The sequence below is a fragment of the Planococcus citri genome, chromosome 1 (genome assembly GCF_950023065.1).
Source record: "Planococcus citri chromosome 1, ihPlaCitr1.1, whole genome shotgun sequence".
In the NCBI taxonomy this organism is placed as follows: domain Eukaryota; kingdom Metazoa; phylum Arthropoda; class Insecta; order Hemiptera; family Pseudococcidae; genus Planococcus; species Planococcus citri.
This window is the reverse complement of record NC_088677.1, coordinates 82,029,787-82,051,989: the sequence shown is the minus strand read 5'-3', so window position 1 is coordinate 82,051,989 and position 22,203 is coordinate 82,029,787. Positions and strand designations below refer to the sequence as shown.

The 22,203-nt window shown below is 35.2% G+C and overlaps 1 protein-coding gene across 4 annotated transcripts in view; it reads right to left on the bottom strand.

Annotated features, from left to right (window-relative positions):
* The window catches only part of wge (winged eye), a 45,710-nt gene that overhangs the window by 10,313 nt on the left and 13,194 nt on the right, over window positions 1–22,203 (bottom strand). For 3 of the 4 annotated variants that reach the window (XM_065353108.1, XM_065353118.1, XM_065353133.1), the window contains 12 exons: window positions 21,894–22,082; window positions 14,511–15,683; window positions 9,230–10,059; window positions 8,866–9,146; window positions 5,870–6,029; window positions 5,565–5,678; window positions 5,212–5,458; window positions 4,943–5,136; window positions 4,638–4,863; window positions 808–920; window positions 449–718; window positions 36–351 (listed from right to left, as the gene is read on the bottom strand). In XM_065353108.1, coding sequence (XP_065209180.1) covers window positions 36–351; window positions 449–718; window positions 808–920; window positions 4,638–4,863; window positions 4,943–5,136; window positions 5,212–5,458; window positions 5,565–5,678; window positions 5,870–6,029; window positions 8,866–9,146; window positions 9,230–10,059; window positions 14,511–15,683; window positions 21,894–22,082 — 4,113 coding nt within the window. The remainder of the gene's footprint in view (window positions 1–35; window positions 352–448; window positions 719–807; window positions 921–4,637; window positions 4,864–4,942; window positions 5,137–5,211; window positions 5,459–5,564; window positions 5,679–5,869; window positions 6,030–8,865; window positions 9,147–9,229; window positions 10,060–14,510; window positions 15,684–21,893; window positions 22,083–22,203) is intronic. The other variant, XM_065353125.1, reaches the window with a different exon arrangement.

The following is a 22,203-nucleotide window of genomic DNA, read 5'->3' as shown; positions in this document are numbered from 1 at the left end:
TACTTGATTCTGAATCAAATTCCAGCTCAACTCACCAGCCTCAGAACGACACGAAATATCCAAATCATCGCCGATGAAGATTTCACGACCATCGTTACTGTTCTGTTTCGATATCCTGCTAGATACATCTTCCAACAAGTACTTTCGCTCCGACGACGACGATCGTTTCCTTTTATGATGCTTGCGATGCTTATGCTTGTGTTTATGGCGTTTATGGGACTTTCTCGAATCCGAATCGTGATCGTTATCGTCGCATTTGTGACTCTTACGTTTAAACGACGAGCTGGCCGAGTCTTTGGCTCGCAATTTATCTTTACGTTTCTTTTTCAGGTGTTTTTTCTGAGGCGAATTCTATTTTGAAGAAAAAAAAAATTGACATCATTGATGAAAAAATCCACTTAGCTCGTAGTAATTTATATTCATTGAAATAAAGAAATCATTTTAATACCTTGCTATCGATTCTACGATCACCATCTTGATTGTCATCTTCACGTCGACGTATCTTAGGCGCAGATACTTCGTCTCCCGATGTACTCGGTTCGAAATTAGATCTGGATTCGGGGTCATTTTGATCAAAAGACGATGATCTCGAACCGGTATCTTCGTATTCGGTGAACGATTTACGAGCCGAAGAAGCGGTCGAGATACGACGCGATTGCGACGATTCGTCATCTTGGGTGCCTTCTTCCGTCGATAAAGATGGACTTTTAGGAGAATGCTGTGGGGGAAAAATTCACCGATAAAAATAAAGTAGGTATTTAAAAATTACCTTGCAATTTTTTCAATGCAAAAATCATTTTATCTTACCAATTGTTTATCGACGGGGATTTCTTCGAAACTAACTCCCGATATTCGACGTTTCCTTTTGTGATGATCGTGATTATTCGGATACTGCGTGTTCGAATCTTCGGACAATGTTCCTGAAATTAGAATAAAATTATTCGATTGATTAAAAATTTGTTCGTAAGAATGGAAGTGAATTCAAGTCAAAATTCCAACACCTCAGACTGAATTTCAAACCACCTGAATTGATTTTCCGAATCAAGGTGAATTTTTAAAAATGGAGAAAATAATTCGTCGATAATCATTGATTTTGCTACAAAAAGTGTAAATCTCAAAATAAAAATCTGAAAATCGATTTTTACATCACAGTAGATGCCTCGAATCGATTACGATCATTTTCAAACCGATCTGGAGCTTCAAGCGAGAGTTGAATTTCCTCCAGCAATTTCAAACAGCTCCAGAAGGAGTTGCAATCGACTTCGACAGCTAAAAATGTAATCATACGTATGTCATTCGATAGAAATTCAGAATCGATAAGGGCAAGGTTCGAAAGTGTATTTTTTTCTACGATTTAAAAATCTCCAGTTTGAACAAAATACCAAAAATGCAGGCTCCAAGTCGGATCAAAAAATGGTCACAATCGATTCAGGGAAGGAGGGGGGAGGGAAGGAAGGGGGTCAACTTTTAAAAATCGATTTTCAGATTTTCATCTCCTGCTGATTTACACGTTCTGTAGAAAATCAATTCTATCGATGAGTTATTTTCGCAATTTTTAAAAATTCGTCAAAATTCGAAAAATCAACTCCGGTGGCTCATAATTTAGTTCTGAGGTGTGGGTGACTTGCTCTTTCAAGGAACCAAATTTGAGCTCGATTGAGTTGGGAGGTTGTAAAAATCCCCATGTTGATGTGATCCAAAGATCAGATACCTACCTAATCAATTTTTTTAAATTACGCCTTTGACAAATTGCTCATCAAAAATTTTTCATGAAACATTCGTATTTTTCATCAGATTTACGGTGATGTGATGAGAGAGAGGGGAGGGGGTAGTACGACAGATTGACCTCATTAGTTATTTTGAAATTTTTTTTTTTTGAACTTTCAACCTTCGAAGTTGTTGGATTTTATGAGAAAATAATTACCATTTTTTTTCAAATTTTGCATCATCTCAAAAAAAGTTATGTCAAAAGTCCCCCCCCCCCGCCACAAATTTTAAAATAATCGTATTTATGCAAACGTTTTCTATTTTTGAGTCTGAACTCTTCTACATTGTACTGTTTTTTTTTTTTTTTTTTTTTTTTTTTTCAGGAAAAACTTCCATCGAATTCCCTAAGTTACTGTGGTTCTTTTGTACGAAGCCTCCCAAAATTGAAATAAAAATGAAATAAATCATAATTTGTAGTTTTTTTTGAAAATTTTCAATTTCGGTGTCAGAATTCTTCTAAATAACTGCTTTTCGGAGGAAAAATTTCCCTCCGCTCCCTAAGCAGTGTTGGTTCTCTAGTAAAGAACTTTAAGAATTGAAAAAAAAATTGAAAATCCAAGTCTGTTTTTTTTTTTTTTTTTTTTTAATTTCAAATATCTGTTTCAGAATTTTTCTACACAACTGTTTTTTGGGAGGGGGGGGAGGACTTCCTATTTATCACCCAGCAATGTTGGTCCTCTTGTGAAGAATTTCAAAAATTGAAAATTTTTTTGGGGGGTCCAAGTCTGTTATTTTTTTTGAAAATTAAAAACGTCTGTTTCAAAATTCTTCCAAATAACAGTCTTTATGGGGAAAAACTTCCCTCATTGGCTCCCCAAGCAATGTTAGTCCTCTAGTAAAGAACTTTATGAATTGAAAAAAAAAATTCAAAGTCAAACTCTACACATTTTTTTTTTAGAAAATTTTCCATTTCTGGTCAAAATTTTCCTTGACAATCATCTTTTGAAAAACCTCCCTCAACTTCTCCTCCTTTAGGCAACATAAGTAGATATTTTTTTTCGAGCCTTAGAAATTATAAAAAATAAACAATCCAAGTCTGTAAACATTTTTTAATACTTTTCATTTCAGGTCAGAGTCTCTCAAAATGATATCCTCTTCAAGAAAAAAAATATCCCTCAGCTCCCCCCTCCCAAACTAGAATATGAAGCTCCCCAGAGTCAGAAAAATAACAATTGGAGTTTAAATTTGTTGGAAAATTAAAAAGAATCCGATTTTATTTTCATTTTACTTCATTGATTTTTTTTTCAACTTTAAGGAAAAATTGAAAATTCAGTCTGCACATTTTTTTGAAAATTTTCCACTTCTAGGACTAAATATTTTTTGAATACTTTTCATTTCAGCTCAGAGTCTCTAAAAATGATATCCTCTTCAAGAAAAAAAAATCCCTTGCCCCCCCCCCCCCCCCGAAAAACTAGAATATAGAGCTCCTCAGAGTCAGAAAAATCACGGTTGGAGTTTAAATTTTTTGGAAAATTGAATTTTATTTTACTTTATTGATTTCATTTAAGTATTCAACTTGATAGAAAAATTGAAATTCAGTCTGCACATTTTTTGAAAATTTTCCATTTCCAGTGAAAATTTTTCTAAATAATTATCTCATAAAAACCTCCCTTAACCCCCTCCCCCTACTCCTGGCAATACTGATTCTTTTTTTCTGAGCCCTAAAAATTGGAAAAATAAAAAATGAATGAAAAAGTTAAGTTTGTGAACATTTTTTGAGAATATTTTTCGTTCAAAGTCAGAGCCTCTATCTCTCAAAAAAAAAAAAAAATACTCTCGAGAAAAAACTTCCTTCAGCCCCCTTTCAAATATGATATGAAGCTCGTCAGAGTCAGAAAAATCACAAACTGGTGTCATAATTTTTCTTTAACCTTTAATTGTGGAAAAAAAAATTTGAAAATTGAGATGGGATCTAATTTTATTTTAATTTTACTTTTTTGATTTTTTTTTTTCAACTTGAGGAGATCGAACTAAAAAGGGGACCGACATTGTTTTGAAGACCAAGGGAGGCTTCTTCATGAGGAAGAGGTTATTTAAAAGCGTTTTGGCCACACAAGAAAATTTTTCAAAAAATTTTTTGGACATGAAGTTTTTTTTGAAAAAAAAAAGAATTACATATTTGGACGAATTCAAACACAGAAATGGGAAACCTTCATAAAATGTTATTAACTTTGATTTATTCCATTTTTTTTTTTTTTTAGTTGTTTCCAACTTCGGAGACCTCCATATATGTACCAATATGAGGGAACCAAAATAGCTTTGGAGACTGGAGACTAAGGGAAATTTTTAGGGGGAGGGCTTTTCGGCACTGCATGATTCAAAGTTGTGGTTTTGAAATTTTCAGCAAATTCTTTCCCTTAAAAACCGACAACTTTTGTAATAGGGTCAAAAAATAGAAAAAAAATCACAAGTATAAATACTAGCCCCCCTATAAGGAGGGCCGGGAGGATTGGACGATTTATTTAGGTCTTATTTTAAAGAGACCAAGAGGGCTTAAAAAATAATTAACAACGGTAATATCACAAATTAAAAGAACAAAAATAAGCCATCTCTCCTGTAATTGGGTATTGGCTTTTGGAGAGACGTAAATATGTAGTAAAAATAAAAATAAAATAAAACTATTTGTATCTAATCTACAATTTTTTTTAAAATTAAAAAATAAATACGACAACTAAAATATTAAACGATGGAACGAATAATAATCCAATAAAGGGAATAAAAACTGATCGATAAATTTTTCAAACAAACACTAAAATGAATCAATTTCCTCCTTTCTCTCTCTCCTTCTACTCCTTCTCTCGTCTCAGCCGAAAATTAGGCTTTGATCAAGGGTATTTGGAAATAGAAGAATTAAAATTTAGTCAACTTACGTCGACTAATGGAGAAATTCTTCGGTAACAGTCTGATATCCTTAATATTAATACGTCCGCTATCACCGTCGTCGAATTCGACCGAGGTAAAATACTCGTCTTCTGATTCGTCCGATGACGAAAACGACGTCACGAAACCCGGATAAAGCGATAAATACTGCGATGACCAAAATGCGCAAACTCTGGTACCATTCTTCAGCGGGTATTTGCCTTCGACTTCCAATACCTTCGAATGAAACAAAAAAAATACAATGAATTAAAATCAAAAAGGTATACTCAAAGGTTCAAAGGGGGAAAACACTCACCACATCTCTCAGTACTTCTTCTTTCGTGTAAATATGCGTCCTATGACCTCTTTCGCCATCCAATTTGATACCGTACAAATCCGGAGCTCGAACAGCTGACAACTCTCCAGCTCTGAACAGGCCACCTACGGCAATCAACACCCTTAAAGGATTCGCTTCCACGTCTTCTAATAATTTCACAGTGATTCGGAAATCTATCGATAAAAAGAAAAAAAATTAATCCATAAAATCCCACAAATCATCTCCCAATTCATTCGAAATATTCATACCATCGTTGCTAAAGTCGCTAGCTCCTGCGGAACCTGTATTCGTCGTTGTATCCGGAGCAGTCACGATGGAAGAAGTTTTTGTATTGGCCGCAGTAGTTGTAGAATTACTCGAGCAGAACTTCGAATTAGTAAAATTTTTCGAGCTAATTGAACCGAAATGAGAAGACGGCCGATGGGTGAGTGTTCGCGACAGGTAATCGGATCTTTCATCGTCGTCCGAAGCAGACACACTTTTGGATTTTTTCGCCTGCGAAAGACAAAAGATAATTAACAGTTGAACGAATTCAATAACATATGAACCTTTTCACAGATGATCGAGTAGAAAAAAATAATACGAATGGAAAAATACTCACAATACTGCTGCTCGCTTTATGAGAAGTGCTGTTAGTGAAAGTAAATGGGCAATCGATGCTGTCATTGGGAGAATTCGCCTCAGGCGAGGGAGATTCCTGTCTCCAGGTTTTCAACTGGAAAACAACATAAACGATAAACATTGTAATATTTCAAAAACACTCGTGATGAAAACGTGTCCTGGTACGAATTTCCAGTGTAGTGACTACTGTTATTGTAATATGATATGTATTTTCAAAAACACTCGTGATTAAAACGTGACTCGGCACGAATTTCCAGTGACTGGTCTAATTTGTCGAATGCTTACCTTAGCTTCGGCTTTCAGCTTGGGTGTTATTTTAGGTTTGCATTCTTTATCGTAAAACTGACTCGAATGTATTGGTTTGCGTTGAGATTCCAACATGGCCGAAGAAATATACTTGGAGAGTTTCGAAGCACCGGTTAAAAAGCGAGAAGATGTACTTTTGCTGTGAACGTGAAAACAAGATTTTTAATATTTCACATCAATTATTTTCAAATACATTTAGTTTGGTAAACGTCGATAGGAATAATTGCCCCCCTCGCCCTTCGATCATCTGGGACAACTTTTTTTTTGAAGAGACCATGCGAAGAAGCGTTTTAAGGCAAACTTGCCAGGTCAGCCGAAATTGCAGATTTCGTTTTCCAACGTTAGATTCGCACGAAATTTTATTGTACTGGCTAAAGTTAGATCGAAAGAGAGTTCAGAAATTTATCCCAAGCCAAAATTCGGAGTTTTAATGTGCGTTTTTCGATTTTTGGTGAATTTTTGAAAATTCAAGCCAAAAATTAGAGAAAAAGTCAAAATTTTACCAAATTCACCTAGAATTCTGAAATTTGGGATATACCCTACTTTCGAACTGCCAAATCGATTGGAAACGGTTTCAAACCGTTTTGAGCAGTTCTGGAGCCTCCAGCAGATTTTTGAAACTTTGAATGTAGTTGGAGAGCCGAAATTTATTCTATAAACCAATTTTAATACGCTCTGAAGTTAACTGCAGGAGGATTTCAGCTCGTTTTGGAGTTTCCAACGACTTTTTGGGAATTACTGGAGCCTCCAGTAAATTTTTGAAACATGATATTTTCAGAAAATTTCATCGAATTGAGTAACAAAGCGGAAATTTACTCTGCAAAGTAAAGTACGAGATAAAGTCAATTCGAACAGATTTTATCGCATTTTTTTTGGAAAACTGGAATTTCCAAAAAGTAATTGGAAGCTTCAAAACGACTTGAAATCCATCTGGAGTCGACTTCAGAGCGTATTAAAATTAGTTTGCAGAATCAATTTCGGCTTTTCAATTGTATTTTTGCATTTGAGGAAATTTTGTGGAAAATTCAAGTTTTAAAAACCTATTGGAGGCTCTAAAAATTTTCAAAAATCCGCTGGAGGCTCCAAAATGACCTTAACTTACCAGCAGTCGACTGTATGGCGTGTTTAAGTTGAAATTCAGAGTAAATTTCGGATTACCAATTCAATTTAATGCAATTTTATGGACATTTCTTGTTTCAAAAATCTTCTGAAGGAGTGGAGGCTTCAGAACTACACATTCAAAACGGCTTGAAACCGTTTTCAATCCATTTGAGATGCCAAAAATAAGAGTATATCCCAAATTATGTGAAAATTTCAAGTCTCAAAAATCCGCTGGAGACTCCAGGAATTTTCAAAAAGTCACTGGAGGCTCCAAAATCACTTGAACCCACCTGCATCAACTAGATATCGTGTTGAAATTGGAGTGCAAAGTGAATTTCGAATTTCCAATTCTGTTTGGCAAAATTTCATGGAAATTTCGAGCACTGAAAATCTGCCGATGGCTCCAGTAATTTTCAAGTCGCTGGAGGCTCCTAAACGACTTGAAATCCACCTGCAGTCGACTTTGTAGCATTTTTAAATTAGTTTGCAGAAAAAATTTCCGCATTTCAACTGCATTTGATGAAATTTTGTGGAAATTTCAATTTCAAAAATTTACTGGAGGCTCCAAAAATGACTTAAATTCACCAGCAGTCGACTTGATAGCGTAATTAAGTAGGAAAGCAGCGTGAATTTCAAATTTTCAACTTCATTTGATGAACTTTTGTGGAAATTTCAAGTTTCAAAAATCTACTGGAGGCTCCAAGAATTTTCAAAAAGTCGCTGGAGGCTCCAAAATGACTTAAACCCATCAGCAGTCGACTTAATAGCGCGAATTACAAATTTTCAACTTTATGTGATGAACTTTTGTGGAAATTTCAAGTTTTAAAAATCTACTGGAGGCTCCAAGAATTTTCAAAAAGTCGCTGGAGGCTCCAAAATGACTTAAACCCATCGGCAGTCGACTTAATAGCGCGAATTTCGAATTTTCAACTTCATTTGATGAACTGTTGTGGGAATTTCAAGTTTCAAAAATCTACTGAAGGCTCCAAGAATTCTTAAAAAGCCGCTGGAGGCTCCAAAATAACCCAAACTCGCCAGCAGTCGACTTAAAGAGTATTAAAGATGGAATGCAGCGTGAATTTCGGATTTTCGACTGCATTTGATAAAGTTTTCACGAAATTTCTAGTTTCAAAAATTTGCTAGAGGCTCCAGTAATTTTCAAAAAGTCGCTGGAGGCTTCAAAACGACTTAAAATCCACCTACAGCTGACTTCGTAGCATTTTGAAATTAGTTTGCAGAAAAATTTCGACTTTTCAACTGCATTTGATGAAATTTTGTGGAAATTTCGAGTTTTAAAAATTTACTGGAAGCTCCAAGAATATTCAAAAAATCGCTGGAGGCTTCAAAATGACTTGAGCTCGCCATCAGTCGACTTATTAACGTGTTTAAGTTAGAAAGCAACGTGAATTTCAGATTTCTACCTTCATTTGATGAAATTTTGTGGAAACTCCGAGTTTCAAAAATCTGCTGGAGGCTCCAGAACTCGTCAAAACGGTTTGAAACTGTTTCTAGTCGATTTGGCAGGTTGAAAATAGGATTGATCCCAGATTTCAGCATTCTGGGTCAATTTGGTGAAATTTTGATTTTTCCCCTCATTTTTAACTTAAATTTAATTTTCAAAAATTCGCCAAAAATCGAAAAATGCAAATCAGCTTTCAAATTTTGGTTTGTGATAAATTTTTGAACACTCTGTATGTGATTTCGTCCGACCTGTCAATCAAAATGGTCGCCACTTTGTTAGTAAGGCCAACTTTTTTTTTGGCAAGTTTGCTTCAAAATGTTCCTTAGGATGTCCCTGTCTAGAGGATCAGGGTGGGGGTGCAATATGCCCAATAAATTGATAATAATGCAATCAGTCTATAGTCTGTACGTACTTTTGATTTTTACAATTCATCGCCTCGGTCGTCGTTTGATTCTGGGGCTCAACTTTGGGATACTTTCTGGGTCGACCAACTTTACGTTTCTCCGGCATCGGTCTCTTCAACCCACTGGTTTCTTTACCATTATCATCGAGATATCCTCCTTTATAAAAATTCTTCCTCACTTTCAAAGCGTCGTTTCCGTAAACACTACGCCTCGTCTGCTCGTAATCGTCTTCATCGGAGTCGATCTCGTCTCCGTAATCTTCTTCCGGTTCGGACGAAGAAAAACCATCCTAAGCAACAAAAAACATTCAACATTAAGATCGTACAAACCGGTTTCTCTCAACCCACGTAAGAACAAATCGATTCAACTCACCAATCCATCTCGAGACGAGTGCGACCTTTTACCCCTGGAAAAGAACGGCGACTGCAAACGTTGCGATTTCTTACTCGGCAGAAGCGTAGGAGGACTTAGGACAGCGCTTTTGAAAGGTTTGGCTACTTTGGTGCTGGAAACGCACATCGGTTCGAGCACAGGAGGACTGAGATCGCCATTACCGCTGGTTTTTTCCGGCGACGACGAATCGAGAATCGAGTCAAATTTTAGCTTCGGTTTAGGTCTTAGTGATTTAGACGACGACGAAGCAGGAGGCACCGAAGAACGTTGCAAAGATGCGGACGAACTCGAGCTCAAGTTACTCTTATCAAGCGCAAGGGACGGATCGCTGTACTTGCGAGGACGTCCGGGTCTGCGTTTGACCGGAGTGGCGATTGTTTTCGAATCGAAATCCGGCTCCGAGCTTGCGCCTGCGGTCGTCGCGGCGACATCTTTCAACGGCGTAGGAGATCTAGCACATGATAGAAATTGGGAAAATTCATCGTTTTCCTCGATACTACACGAGTCGGACAGAAAGGCAGAAAGGACCAAGCGAGAAAGTTCAAAGTACCTGGTCGACGACGAAGAAATATTAGCGGCGTATTTTCCGTGCGTCAGTCGATCGAGAACTTTGCGAGTTTCGCGGTATTTTTTCTGCAGTCGGGCCAGTTCTTGACGCATTTTCAACTGGTTGCCTTCGTAAGGGCTCACAGATCTTTCGTGTTTCGTCGACGAGAACAACCGGTCGTCGCTGTTGCTTTTTAGCACCGGAGAGGAGTCGTTTTTGTATCGATACGCGCTGCTGAACGAATCGTCCTCGAACGCGTCGCCTATAATGAAATAAGGTGGGGTGATGTGAATCGTTGGGATTTACTACGAGTTTCAAAGAAAGATGTCCAAAAATTACGTATCGTTATTTTCACGACTTTTTGATCGGTCGTGGTTTACAATTTTCTCATTTTATCCTGAGTGGTTACTCGCTTTGTGCAGGAAGCCCCCCCCCCCCTGGATTGGCTTGGCTGATTCGATCCATTAGTTTACAAGAGCTCGCCTCAATCAAGAGCCGTTCAAAAAATTGACGAAAATACATCTCAACTGCTGTCGGAGAAGAGAAGGATGAGGTTGAAAAATCAAATTTTCCAGAAGGTAAATCTAGGGCATCTTTCAGATTAAAGTGACTATCAATTATACAAGTGAAATTTTTTTTACGAGTTTTTTTTGGCTCCTACCCCCAAAGTTGTTGATTTTCATGAGAAGAAATTCCCTGAAAATTTTGGCTCTGTAAATTGAAATTATGACCCCCCCCTCCCTCCCTCCCTCTACACTATTTGGATAAAATCCAATTCTTCATTTTAACAAAAAAATATATATTATATAAAAAGTATAAAGTACAGAATATACTTTGAAATTTCATTTATGGTCAAAACTCTTCTCAATAACTCTCTTTTCGAGAAAAAAAAAACATAATTTCCAGGTTGAACCCATCATATGTGATGTGCTCTGAGAAAAGGGACCTAGTGTGTCAAAAAATGGGTTTCGACTTAAGAGTGGATTCTGGCACCTAAAAGTGTGTAGAATAACATGGAATGAGCTGAATTTCTGATAAGAACATTTTAACATTATAAAAACGTAAAAAAATGCTATAAAATGGGAAAAAAATTATTTAAAAAATTTTAAATATTAGCGCTCAAAACTTTTAAAGCTCTCTGGAGGCGGATTGAAGCACTCTATGGAAAAATGAAGTCAAAGAAAGTTGTAGAGAATTAAATTTCCAATCGACATAATGTCGTTAGTTTTTCTCTAGGATGCTTAGTTTTTGATATAATTGCAAAAGAAAGTAAAAATTGAAAAAATAGAGAAAAACATTTTTCGATTTTTACGTTCTTTTGCAATTATATCAAAAACTAAGCATCTTAGAGAAAAACTAACGACATTAAGTCGATTGGAAATTAAATTCTCTACAACTTTCCTCGACTTCATTTTTCAGTAGAGTGCTTCGATCCGCCTCCAGAGAGCTTTAAAAGTTTTGAGCGCTCAATATTTCCAAGTAGTGCACTCAAAAAATCGAGCACCACAACCGCCGCAACGAGACAGAGTAGCAACAACCGAAGACATTGTCACAGTAATACTTTTTAAAGCGAAACGACAGGCGAGTGATGTCACCAACGTTGGTATTCACAGCTCTTCTCTCAGCTGAAGGCGCATTCACAGTAGTGAAACTTTAAATGCGTTTTTCTCAGAACTTCATTTTCGCACACTAGGTCCCTTTTCTCAGAGCACATCACATATTCATTATTTAAAGTCCCTAAATTGGAAAAAAATGAATATTTTTCAAAAAAGTTTAAGATATCAATTTTTGATTTTCAAAATTTTTTTTCCGAGTTTGGGAGGCTCTATACAAGGAGATAATACTGATAAGAAATGAAAAATTTTCCAACATTAACAATGAAAACTTCGATTTTTTATTTAAAAATTTTTTTTTTTCAACTTTGGGGCACTAAATACAAGAGAAGGATCATTATTTGGGAGGTCGATAAAAGGGTTTTCTCGAAAATGAAGTTTTTTTGAGGATTTTGACCAGAAAAATGAAAAAAAAAATCAAATTAACTCGCAGACATCCATTTTTTATATTTCTTTCCAATTCGTTTTTTTTTCTCAAAAAGAGATTTTTTGAAATGCTTTTGACCAAAAAATTAAAATTTTCAAACAATTGTGGAAAAACTTTTATTGAAAAAAAAAAACAATTCTTGGGAGTTGAATCTTAATTTTTCGGAGGATCAATGGAGGTTTTTTCAAAACAGAACTAATTTGAAAGGGTGGACAACACTTTCTTCAAAAAAAAAAAAAAAAAGTAATTTTAGTAATCTCAATAACGCTTGAAAAACTGAAAAAAGAACTAAAAGTAAAAAAAAAAATCTAATAAAACTAACAGAACTACATATTTTGCAATGTTTTGATAATTTGGGGGAAAAAATCAATCTTTTTGAAATTTTTTGCAAAAAAAAAAACGAAATGAAAATTGTAAGCAAATTTTTAGAAAAAAATGCGAGACTTTCTAGCTCTACTGCTTTTGGTTAAACGCAAAACTAAAAATTTTAGCAAAAATCAACGCTTTTTAGCAATTTTTTGGCGAAATAACGAAACTTGCTGCAAAAAAGAGACACTTTGATAATTTATGGAATAAAATGAAAATTTTTCGTAATTATTTTAGGTTTAAAAACGCAGCCAATTTTCAGCAATTTTGGAAAAAACAAGAATTTTTTGTGATTTTTGGAAAAAATTGGACTTATAGACAATCATAACTTCTTTAGAATTTTTTGAAGATGAACCAATATTTTTAGACAGGTTTTGACAAAAAAAAAAAGTGCAAGATCTTTTGCAATTTGTTGTCACAAAAAGGCCATTTTTAATAATTTTTTGCAAGAAACGAGGCTTTTTGAAAACTTTGACAAATAGCGAGACTTTTCTAAATTTTTGACAAAAAAGTGAGATTTGAACAGTTTAAATTTTTGAAAAATAAAAAAAAGTACCTAACTCAAGTAACCAAATTTTGAAAAAGTAGAACAGCAGCACTGACTTTTTTTTTCAAATTTTGGGAAGGCTCAATCAAGGGAGCCTATATCTTTAGAGGGTCAAGGGAGAGTCTATCATTAAAAATGGATTATTTAAAAAATTTTTGACATTTTGAATAAATTGAATTTTTTTTTCAACTAAGGGGGCTCCCGTCATAACTTATTTTTTCATACTTTGGGAATATCTAAAACTGGGAAATTATTTAAAATCCAACAATTTCAGGACACAGACGTACGAAAAAGCGAAACTTCAAAATAAGAGCCACTCGACTTCAAATGTAGGTACATGTTAAATTTTAAATCAAACAAAATCGATAATCGTATTTGATAAAAATGCAAAAGTATTTTTTTGTGACTAGGAGAAGGTGGTGAGGACTGAGGAGGGATTTAAAAGTTGAAACCTCCAAAAAGGACAGCTTCAGTGATATCTCAGAACCAAAAACCGCAAAAAAAGGCGCGAAAATCCACTTTTTTGTAGCAGGAAAGGGATTAGGAGGAAGGAATGAAAAATTGAAACTTATAAAAAGTACACCAGGAGCATCCTCCAAACGTGCGTGTCTAATTTTAGCCTCCTAGATCAATTCGAGAAAGCTCCAGCTATGATAAAAAATTGACAACCGGAAAAATATCCACAAAAATACACTTCACACCTGGAAAAAGCTGGTAAGTAGTTGAAAAGTCACCCCCCTCTCCAAAAAGCCAAGCCGAGGGCACTCTACAAATGACCACATCGAAATGTAGCCTTTTGGGTCAGCTCAAGCGTTTCAGTGACGACAAAAAAAACAAAAATCTAAAAGAATACGCGAAATCCACTTTTTTAAAGCTGAAAAGTGGAGGGTATGAGTTAGAAAAGTTGAACTCCTCCTTCCCTCCCCCTCAAAAAAGGCATGTCTAGGGCATCTTTCGAATGGACATGCCAAATTTCAACCTCTTAGGTATGTAGGTCAATTCAGAAGAACTCCAAAAATTAAAAATCGCAAAAAAGGCGCGAAAATCCATTCCTTGGCAGCTAGAAAGGGATGAGGAAAGATTTGAGAAGTTGAAATTCCCAAAATGCACATCTAGGGCACCCTCAGAATGAACATATCAAGGATTTCGCCCCTTCAAATCAATCTCAGACGCTCATTTTTTTGATATGATAATAGCTTTCGATTCACTATAAAATGATTTTTATTTTGACTTTTTTTTGACCATTTTCAGCCCCTTTTGACTACACTTAAAATTTAGAACCCAACGAATTTTGAATCAAAGTCATCCTTACTCAAATTCCTTCAATCCAACTTCAAACCTCCAAGTCAAAATGTGAAATTTGAGCAAATCTCGTTAAAATGGCTCCGACTGAGATATTCTCAAAATCCAAGACTAGAGTGAGAAAAATTTCTTGTTAAAAAAAAAAAAAAAATCGTGAAATTCAACTAAGTAATGGCCATTTTGGCAGGAAATATTTTCTGAGAAGATGAAAAAAATAATGACACTTACTTCGATGCGTAAATTTATAAAAAAAAAAGAAGAAAAAATGAACAAAAATATTTTCAAAAATCTTTAAGAACAACCCCACCAACCTGAACTCCTTCGCAAGAATTAAAAAAAAAAAATCCACCAAAACTCTCACAACTTTTCCAATCCATTCTAAAATTAGAATCATCTGGTACTTCAACCCCCCCTTCCTTCTTCCCCATCCGAAAAAAAATCCAACTACGAGTACTTACGTATTCTCTGCTGAGTACTTTTCTTCTTCGACGCACCAGTCTGTCTAGCACATCCATCCTTATCATCTTCATTCTCTTCGTAGAACCGCTGATCAGCCAAAGCGCACAAAATCTCCAACCCATTAGCCGGCTGCGCCTTGACGGTATCTTCATCGGATCCAGCAACCGACGACGCAGCTGCTGCAGTATCCACCGATACAGAAGCATCGGTACTGGTATCTCTGACATGTTCGACTTGTTCGATCCCGTTGAGCAAAAGCTGAAGTCCGCTGAAATCTGGAGTTTCGGCACCTTTCGAAGACCGTTCGATGATGACCGGAGGAGGAGGCGTCGACTCTGTTAATCGAGGCGGTTCTTTATCAGACACCGGGCTATCTACTTCTTCGACATCGCTTTCGCAAGATGAAACTTCGTGATCCGGATCAATCTTTAGACGAGTCGACTCTTCCGACGAATCACTATCGATCGACTTCTTATCCGAATCGTAACAGCATCCATCCTGATCATCGTTCGTTTCAGTCTGGTTTCCGGCGTCTTGAACCGACCACGATTCTTCGGTAGCTTTAAACAGCGTTATCTGCTCCGGGTGTTGCGAATCAGAACTAATCAACGATGGCATAGACTTCACGTATAGTTGGCATTTGGCAGCAATATCGTCACTGGTGATATTTCCAGTACTGCTCAAAGTAGACGTGCAACTGGTACCGGCCGTGGTTGTGGCGGCGATAACGGCCATCGAAGTGCTGACAGCGGCGACAGCTGGCACGCCGCAAGAGGGTTTGAAGTGAGTCGACGATGCCCCGGTGTTGGTATTATCGATGGGTATCATATTCGAGCCGGAGGTGGCCAACGAGATACCGGTACCGACGTCGTTACGGTTGGCGCAAGAGGTGGATATGATGAACGATGTCGACGATGGCGTTGAACCGTCCGCGTACGAAGATACAACGTTATCCGGTACAGCCGACAGGGTCGACGAAGAAGACGTTGATGAAGTCAATTGCTGGGCGTTGAATAAGAAAGATGTGTTGTTTGGCACGTACTGAGGTGTTTGGGCGTTTAGAATCGATTGCGTGGCAGCGGCTTCGGCGCTGATAAGTAGCGAATTGTTGACGTGGTTAAGTAGAGGCGAAGGCACCGTGTTGCCGGAGATTTGCTGGATCACCAGTGAACCTAAGGATGAGATAACAAAATAATGTATGTAAGTATGTTTTAGATGTGATTTATAGAATATGTACGAAAAATTCTATTACAAAAATACATACACATGATATTATCGAAAGTATATGTATCACTTCGATCAAAAATCTTCAAGAAGGGAGAAGGGAGAATAAAAACACCATGAAAAAAGGGTTTTCAAAATATCTATGTAAACTTTTACATATTTTTTAAAAAAGACTTTAGCTACGATTCTCACGAAAGTACTCGGTAGTCGGTACATTGTGCTGAAATATGATTTCGAAGACATATTAGCCAAAAAATTGATTGTTTGAAGTTTATAAAATTTAAAAATAATTTATCGTTCACAAAATCACAAAAAGTGATGTTATTCTAAAAGAAATCTCAAGACGAAAAAGCAAAATAAAACTGACGCAATAAGGATGAAAAGTTACAACCGATACTAGGAAATATACAGGATGATTTATTTATTCGAGCAGCAAAGCAGCATGACTCATGATGAAATAGTGCAAAAAAAGTACGTCAGATGAATTTCTTTATTGCATCTCTGCAGCAACAAAAGGTCAAATGTGAAAGATAAAGGTATCTTTTATCTAAGAACAAAAAGGGAACCTCGCGATTACTCAGACATCGATATTGCTCATTCGTTCACTGGAGCATGGATCATGTTACTCGTACCAAATCAAAAATTAGTACTCTACACGAGGATTTAAATGATTTATTTTTGGTCATTTCTTCGGAAAACGTGGTTTTTGGTCAAATTTGAATCACGAATACATTTTAGGGTACACTTTTGATACCACAGTTTGAAAACATGATGAGTGTTTTTGAAAAATTTACCCCTCTCCATCATTTTCCCTTCTGGTATCGAAATTGGACCTCGATACGTGATCATTTCTGACAATTTTTAGAGCAATAAGTGACCAGTTGGTCAAGTACATATAATTTCTCATCCATGCAATTTGTACAAATATGTACTTAGCTACATTTGCAAAATTCAAACCCTTATAGGACCCTCAATTTTTTCAATTTTTTTTCGATTAGGAAGCTGAAAATTTCATTTTAGAGCTGGGTACCCCAAAAGTCCCCGTGCTTTTTTGGGGGGAGGCAGGAAGGGTTTTTCAACCCCCCTCCCCCTCAAAAAAAAAAAACAAAAACACTCAAACGAAAAAAAAGTAAATTTCATTTTAAAAATATTTTTTTATACTGAAACAAACGAAAAACCATTTCATATTTTTGACAACTTCGTCGATCAACGTTTGTTTTTTTCTTCAAAAAAATCTCTTGGAAAACAAGGTTACATTTTTTAGTCGTAGGAACAAGAAAAATTGTATAATTATTGAGCTGAAAAATCAGGAAATTCCCAACCAAGGATAAATGTGTATTTTGCTGTGTCCAACACTGGAATTTTTCACATCTGGATTTAAGCATTCTCCAAAATATGGGTATACTTACTCATTTATGGGAAAAAATTTCAAAATTTCAGAACAATTTCAATATTATTGTAAAAATTTCTGTGCAATTTTTAGCGATAAAACCTATTATTGAGCAGCTAAAATTTTGCACATGGTTTTTGAAATCTGGGTTTTCAGCATTACATAAAAAAAAGGAAGATCCAAAGAGTGATTGACCTACTCGAAAATTTTCAGCTGTTCATTCGTTTCAGAATTCTTGAGTCTTGAAAACAACAGAAATTCCAATAATGAAAATTTCTACGCCATTTTGTGCAAAAAAATCCCATTAGGCAGCTAGAATTATTCAGGTGTTTTTTTTTCAGCTTTAATTTCAAAGCCAGAAGGTTGTCGACGATGGTAAGGAACTGACCCTCCCTCCCCTTTCTCAATCTCTCAAGCTTGAATGGATTTGTAAACTTCGCAAAGTAAAAAAAAAAATGAAATGAATTGAAAAATTATTTTATCAATTTTCTGGAATACGTCGATTGAAAAAATTCGATAAAAACGTTTTATTTTTATATCTACTAACTAAGAATTGAGCACATGTATTTTTCTTGCTGCACTTGACCACCTGTCGGTTCATTTTTTCAATATTTAGTGAGGGAAAAAATGAGTTTTTACTTCTTTAAATTTCGGACATAGCTCCGGAATTTCGGGAAAACTGGTCTAAAATTTTGAAAAGAAAATTTGAATTTAAAGATCATTTTACCCCGCTTTCCTTCCCTGCAAATCCATTCGATAAGTGCTCGAGATTCTTTTATAATCAATATGAGTCGCGAAAAAAAATTCAAAAAAATTGCGAAAAATTCCAACAATTTTACAATTTTTTTTTAAAAACCAATAAGTAGGTATTTTGATTTTTTTGTTTTTTCATCAAAAGACAAAAGAGTTCCTTTTTTCAAGGTATAATTTTTCACAATTTTGTAAAATACGATACTTTTTATCATTTTGAAATTTTTCGAATACTTCGAGGTCCACTTTCGATATGAGTAAGTAATTTGAAAAGAAGCCCTTTCACTTTCAGAGTCCAAATTTCTTTCAAGAATCGCAAAAAATGTATAGCAAAATTCAATTGCTGCAACTTTAGAAATCGTACATTTGCACCTTTTTAAGCATCGTTGAGCTCATTAGGGCGAGTCTTATTTTTGCTTGTGATTTTTTTTTGTGATGTCTTTCACTCTCATCCAGTAATGTTTTTGGTTTTCATTTTAATTTTTCTATTTCCAGGAAATTTAAAACCATCAAATTAAAAATAAGAAGGCAACTCGATTCTCAAAAAATTAGAAAAATTGAATTTTAATCCTTGAATTTGGCCAATTTTTAGTAGAAAGCGCTATTTATATGTTTCAACCCTCCCCCCCCCCCCCCATCAAACAATGAAAAAGCGAAACTTATGCCTCCTCAAAAATGAAGAATATGAAAAAAATTGAAATTTTAATCGTTGAATTTAGCCAATTTTCAGTAGAAAGCGCTATTTATAGGTTTCAATCCCCCCCCCCCCTCAAACAACGAAAAAGCAAAACTTATGCCCCCTCAAAAATAAAGAATATGAAAAAAATTGAAATTTTAATTTTGGCAAAAATAAATATTTTTGTCAATGCATAGTTGAACATTTTGGCGAAAAAGCAAAAATTTCTGATCAATTTTGGTAAGAATTACGACCATATTTGACTAAGTATTTCATAAAACAATCATTTCCTGAACATTTTGACGAAAAACATTTACAATTTTTCGTCAATTCGCCAAAAATTGACCCTGACAATTTTGACAAAAAAGGGAATCTATTGACAATTTTGGCATAAAACAGGATCGTTTGACAATTTTACCAAAAATACGCACTTTTCAACAATTTTGACAAAAATGGACACTTCTTGACAATTTTTTCAAAAATTGGCTTTTTGACACTTTTTGACTGACAGAAAAAAAAACAAAACCTTATATAATAAGCCAGTTTGGCAAAAACCATGACATTTGGAACAAAAAGAGTATACTTTTCAAAGAGAGAAGGCGAAGATCAATTCTTTTTAGTGGTTTGGAGTGGAAAGAGGGTACAAAAAATTATGAACTTACATCTGTCGAGAATTAGTGCGCCCCAAAAAATAAGTGAAAAAAGGTCTGTTCAGAAGTATTCTGCTCAGAGAAGAAAAATTTTCAAATAATTTGTACCTGCAGACATCAATTGAAGAGCTCTATTCCAAAGTGGGTTAAGTCATTTTTTCCTCCAAAAAATGCGTTTAAAGTTTTGATGCTGAAATTTGTTTTGTTTCCAAAGGTCGGTGCACCTTTCCTTTCTTTGGACATAGAACAATTACTTGTAGAGAAATTTACTTTGAAAAATCGATCACTTAATAACCCACTTTAGAAGTAAAAATCTCCGAAAAACGTGTTTTTTTTTTTTGAAATGACTTAACCCACTTTGGAATAGAGCTCTTCAATTACACACCTTATTTGATATTTTTCAACTTGGAGGGCTTCATACAAGGGGACCAATATTGTTTAGAGGACCGAGGGAGGGGATTTCTTGAAAATGTGCTTATTTAGAATGATTCTGTTCATTGAAAAATTTTCAAAAAAATTCTACAGACATCAATTTTCTAGAAAAAGGAGTTTTGTGGAACAATAATTCTAATGTGGAAATGAGATATTTTCAAAAAAAAACTTCCTTATTTTGATTTTTTCTCATTTTTTGCGATTTATTTTCAACCGTGAGGGGCTCCTTACTATAAAAGACCAATATGGTACCTGCAGACATCAATTACACATCTTATTTGATATTTTTCAACTTGAAGGGCTTTATACAAGGGCACCAATATTGTTCAGAGGACCAAGGGAGGGGTTTTCTTGAAAATGGGCTTATTTAGAATGATTCTGCTCATTGAAAAATTTTCAAAAAATTTCTACAGACATCAATTTTCTATTTTTTCTAATTTTTCCAAATCATGGTATCTAACGGATTTTTATTTTGAAAAATCACTACTTTTTCACTACTTTTTGCACTACCTTTTTTCAACCAAATTTTCAGAATGCTATCCACACGACCTCCCCCCCCCCCCCACACACTAAAAATGTAACAAGTCAAATTTTTTACAGGAAAATTTATATTCAAAAAAATTGAAATTAGTTGAAAATTTGCATACAAAGTATTTTTCAATTTCAATCAAAATTATTTTTAAAAAAACAATGCAAATGAACGCATTACATCCATTGTAAGACAAGGCATCTAACAAAATTTCAAAATAAAAAAGAAAGACTTAAGCAGGACATTTTTTAAACACTCGAGATTTTCTAAGAAAAGAGAGCCGAGGAAGGGGGGGGGGAGCAAACTTTCACATTAGAATTTGTCGCTTTTCCAGTGTCTTCAAACATCCCAAGATTTTTTTCAAGCAAGCGGATGTTGAAAATATAATTTTATCATTTCAATTTTTGATTTTATTTTCACCATTTAGGTTCTGGCTAATGTAATGAAATTGGGTGAATAAAAAACTTTTTTGTAACAGTAAAAAACTAACGAGCCCGAGCGAAGCGAGGGCAAAAGTTTTCAAAAATTCAGGTTTTGAGAAGTAAAAAAAAAGTTTCTTCATGCAGAGAGAAGTTCATTTTTCTGATTCAAACTTTGAACATTTCTTGAATTTGAACAAAAAGTTTCTCATGTGGAAAAAGAGCAAATAGCCCGAGCGAAGCGAGGGCAAAAGCTCTCGAAATTGTGTAATTCAAGTTCTAAAAAAGTCGACAAATGATCTCTTTTCTACAGAATGAAGATCGAGAAAAAAAAGAACGCATTTGAATTTTTTCATTTTTTCACTACCTTTTTACCAAAATTCACTACTTTTTCACTACTTTCACTACCCATTTTAAAAATCACTACTTTTTCACTACTTTCACTACTTGCACTACCTGTTAGATACCCTGCAAATTTGAGAGGCTCTATAAAAACGAGCAAACATCATTTGGGGGTCCAACGTAGATTTTTTTCTAGAAATAGGGGTTATGTGGAACAATTCTAATGTAGAAATGAGATATTTTCAAAAAAAAATTCCTGATTTTGATTTTTTATCATTTTTTGTGATTTGTTTTCAAGCGTGAGGGGCTCCTTACTATAAAAGACTAATATGGTTTGAAAGGCTGGCGAAAATTTTTTTTTTGAAAAGAGGATCACTTAGAAAAATTCTGACACAGAAACAAAAAATTTGATAAATTGATTTTTTTTTCATTTTTTCAACAGGGGGGCAGAGGGAGTCAACACATTTCTCAACTTTTCATTTCATTGGTACCTCTACCTATACATTATCAAGTTTTAGCACGCTCTGAAAATTACGTCGTCGAGAGAATAAAAACCACAAAATTATTACTGCTCAGCGAATCATCAACAATTTATGAAACCTTCCAGAGAAAAATGGCGGGATTTCTGATCACATCTGACTGCATAGATAAAATTAGATCTAAATTCACGTATAGGAAATATCTGGATCTGATCTGATTTAATCCGATCAGATATGTACAATCAAACACGTCTCAGCAGGTAGCAGGTATAATTTTCTGACCCAGTCAGCAGATTCTATCTTACCCCAGGGGTTTCAAAAAAATGTTTAAAAAATAAACCTCAATAATTATACTCTGACAGAGCTCGTCATTAAAATTCACAGAAAATCATTCCAAAATGAAAAAAATATAAGCAATAAAAATAGAAACCGAACGTTTAAAACTCTAGTTTCAATCATATTAATGTAGGTACTCATTTTGTAGTACTCACCACTGCTCGAAATGGTAGAAAAATGATGAGGAATATTCACGTTGGAGTTATGCACATTGGACGAGGTCAGCTGCTGTACCAACGAGAAGCTGGAATTATTCGATGATATGAGTTGCTGTCCTATGGCTGCTGAAGCGTTGTTATGTTGCAATGGAGACGACTTGGCCAATCCACAGGGCATCATAACACCTGATAAAAAATTCGTAAGGGAAATGCTGATTAAATCTAATCGAAAACACAACACAAACGAGTACTCGAAACACACGCGAGATCCATGAAATGGGTAAGTTGACTAAAAAATTGACCACAT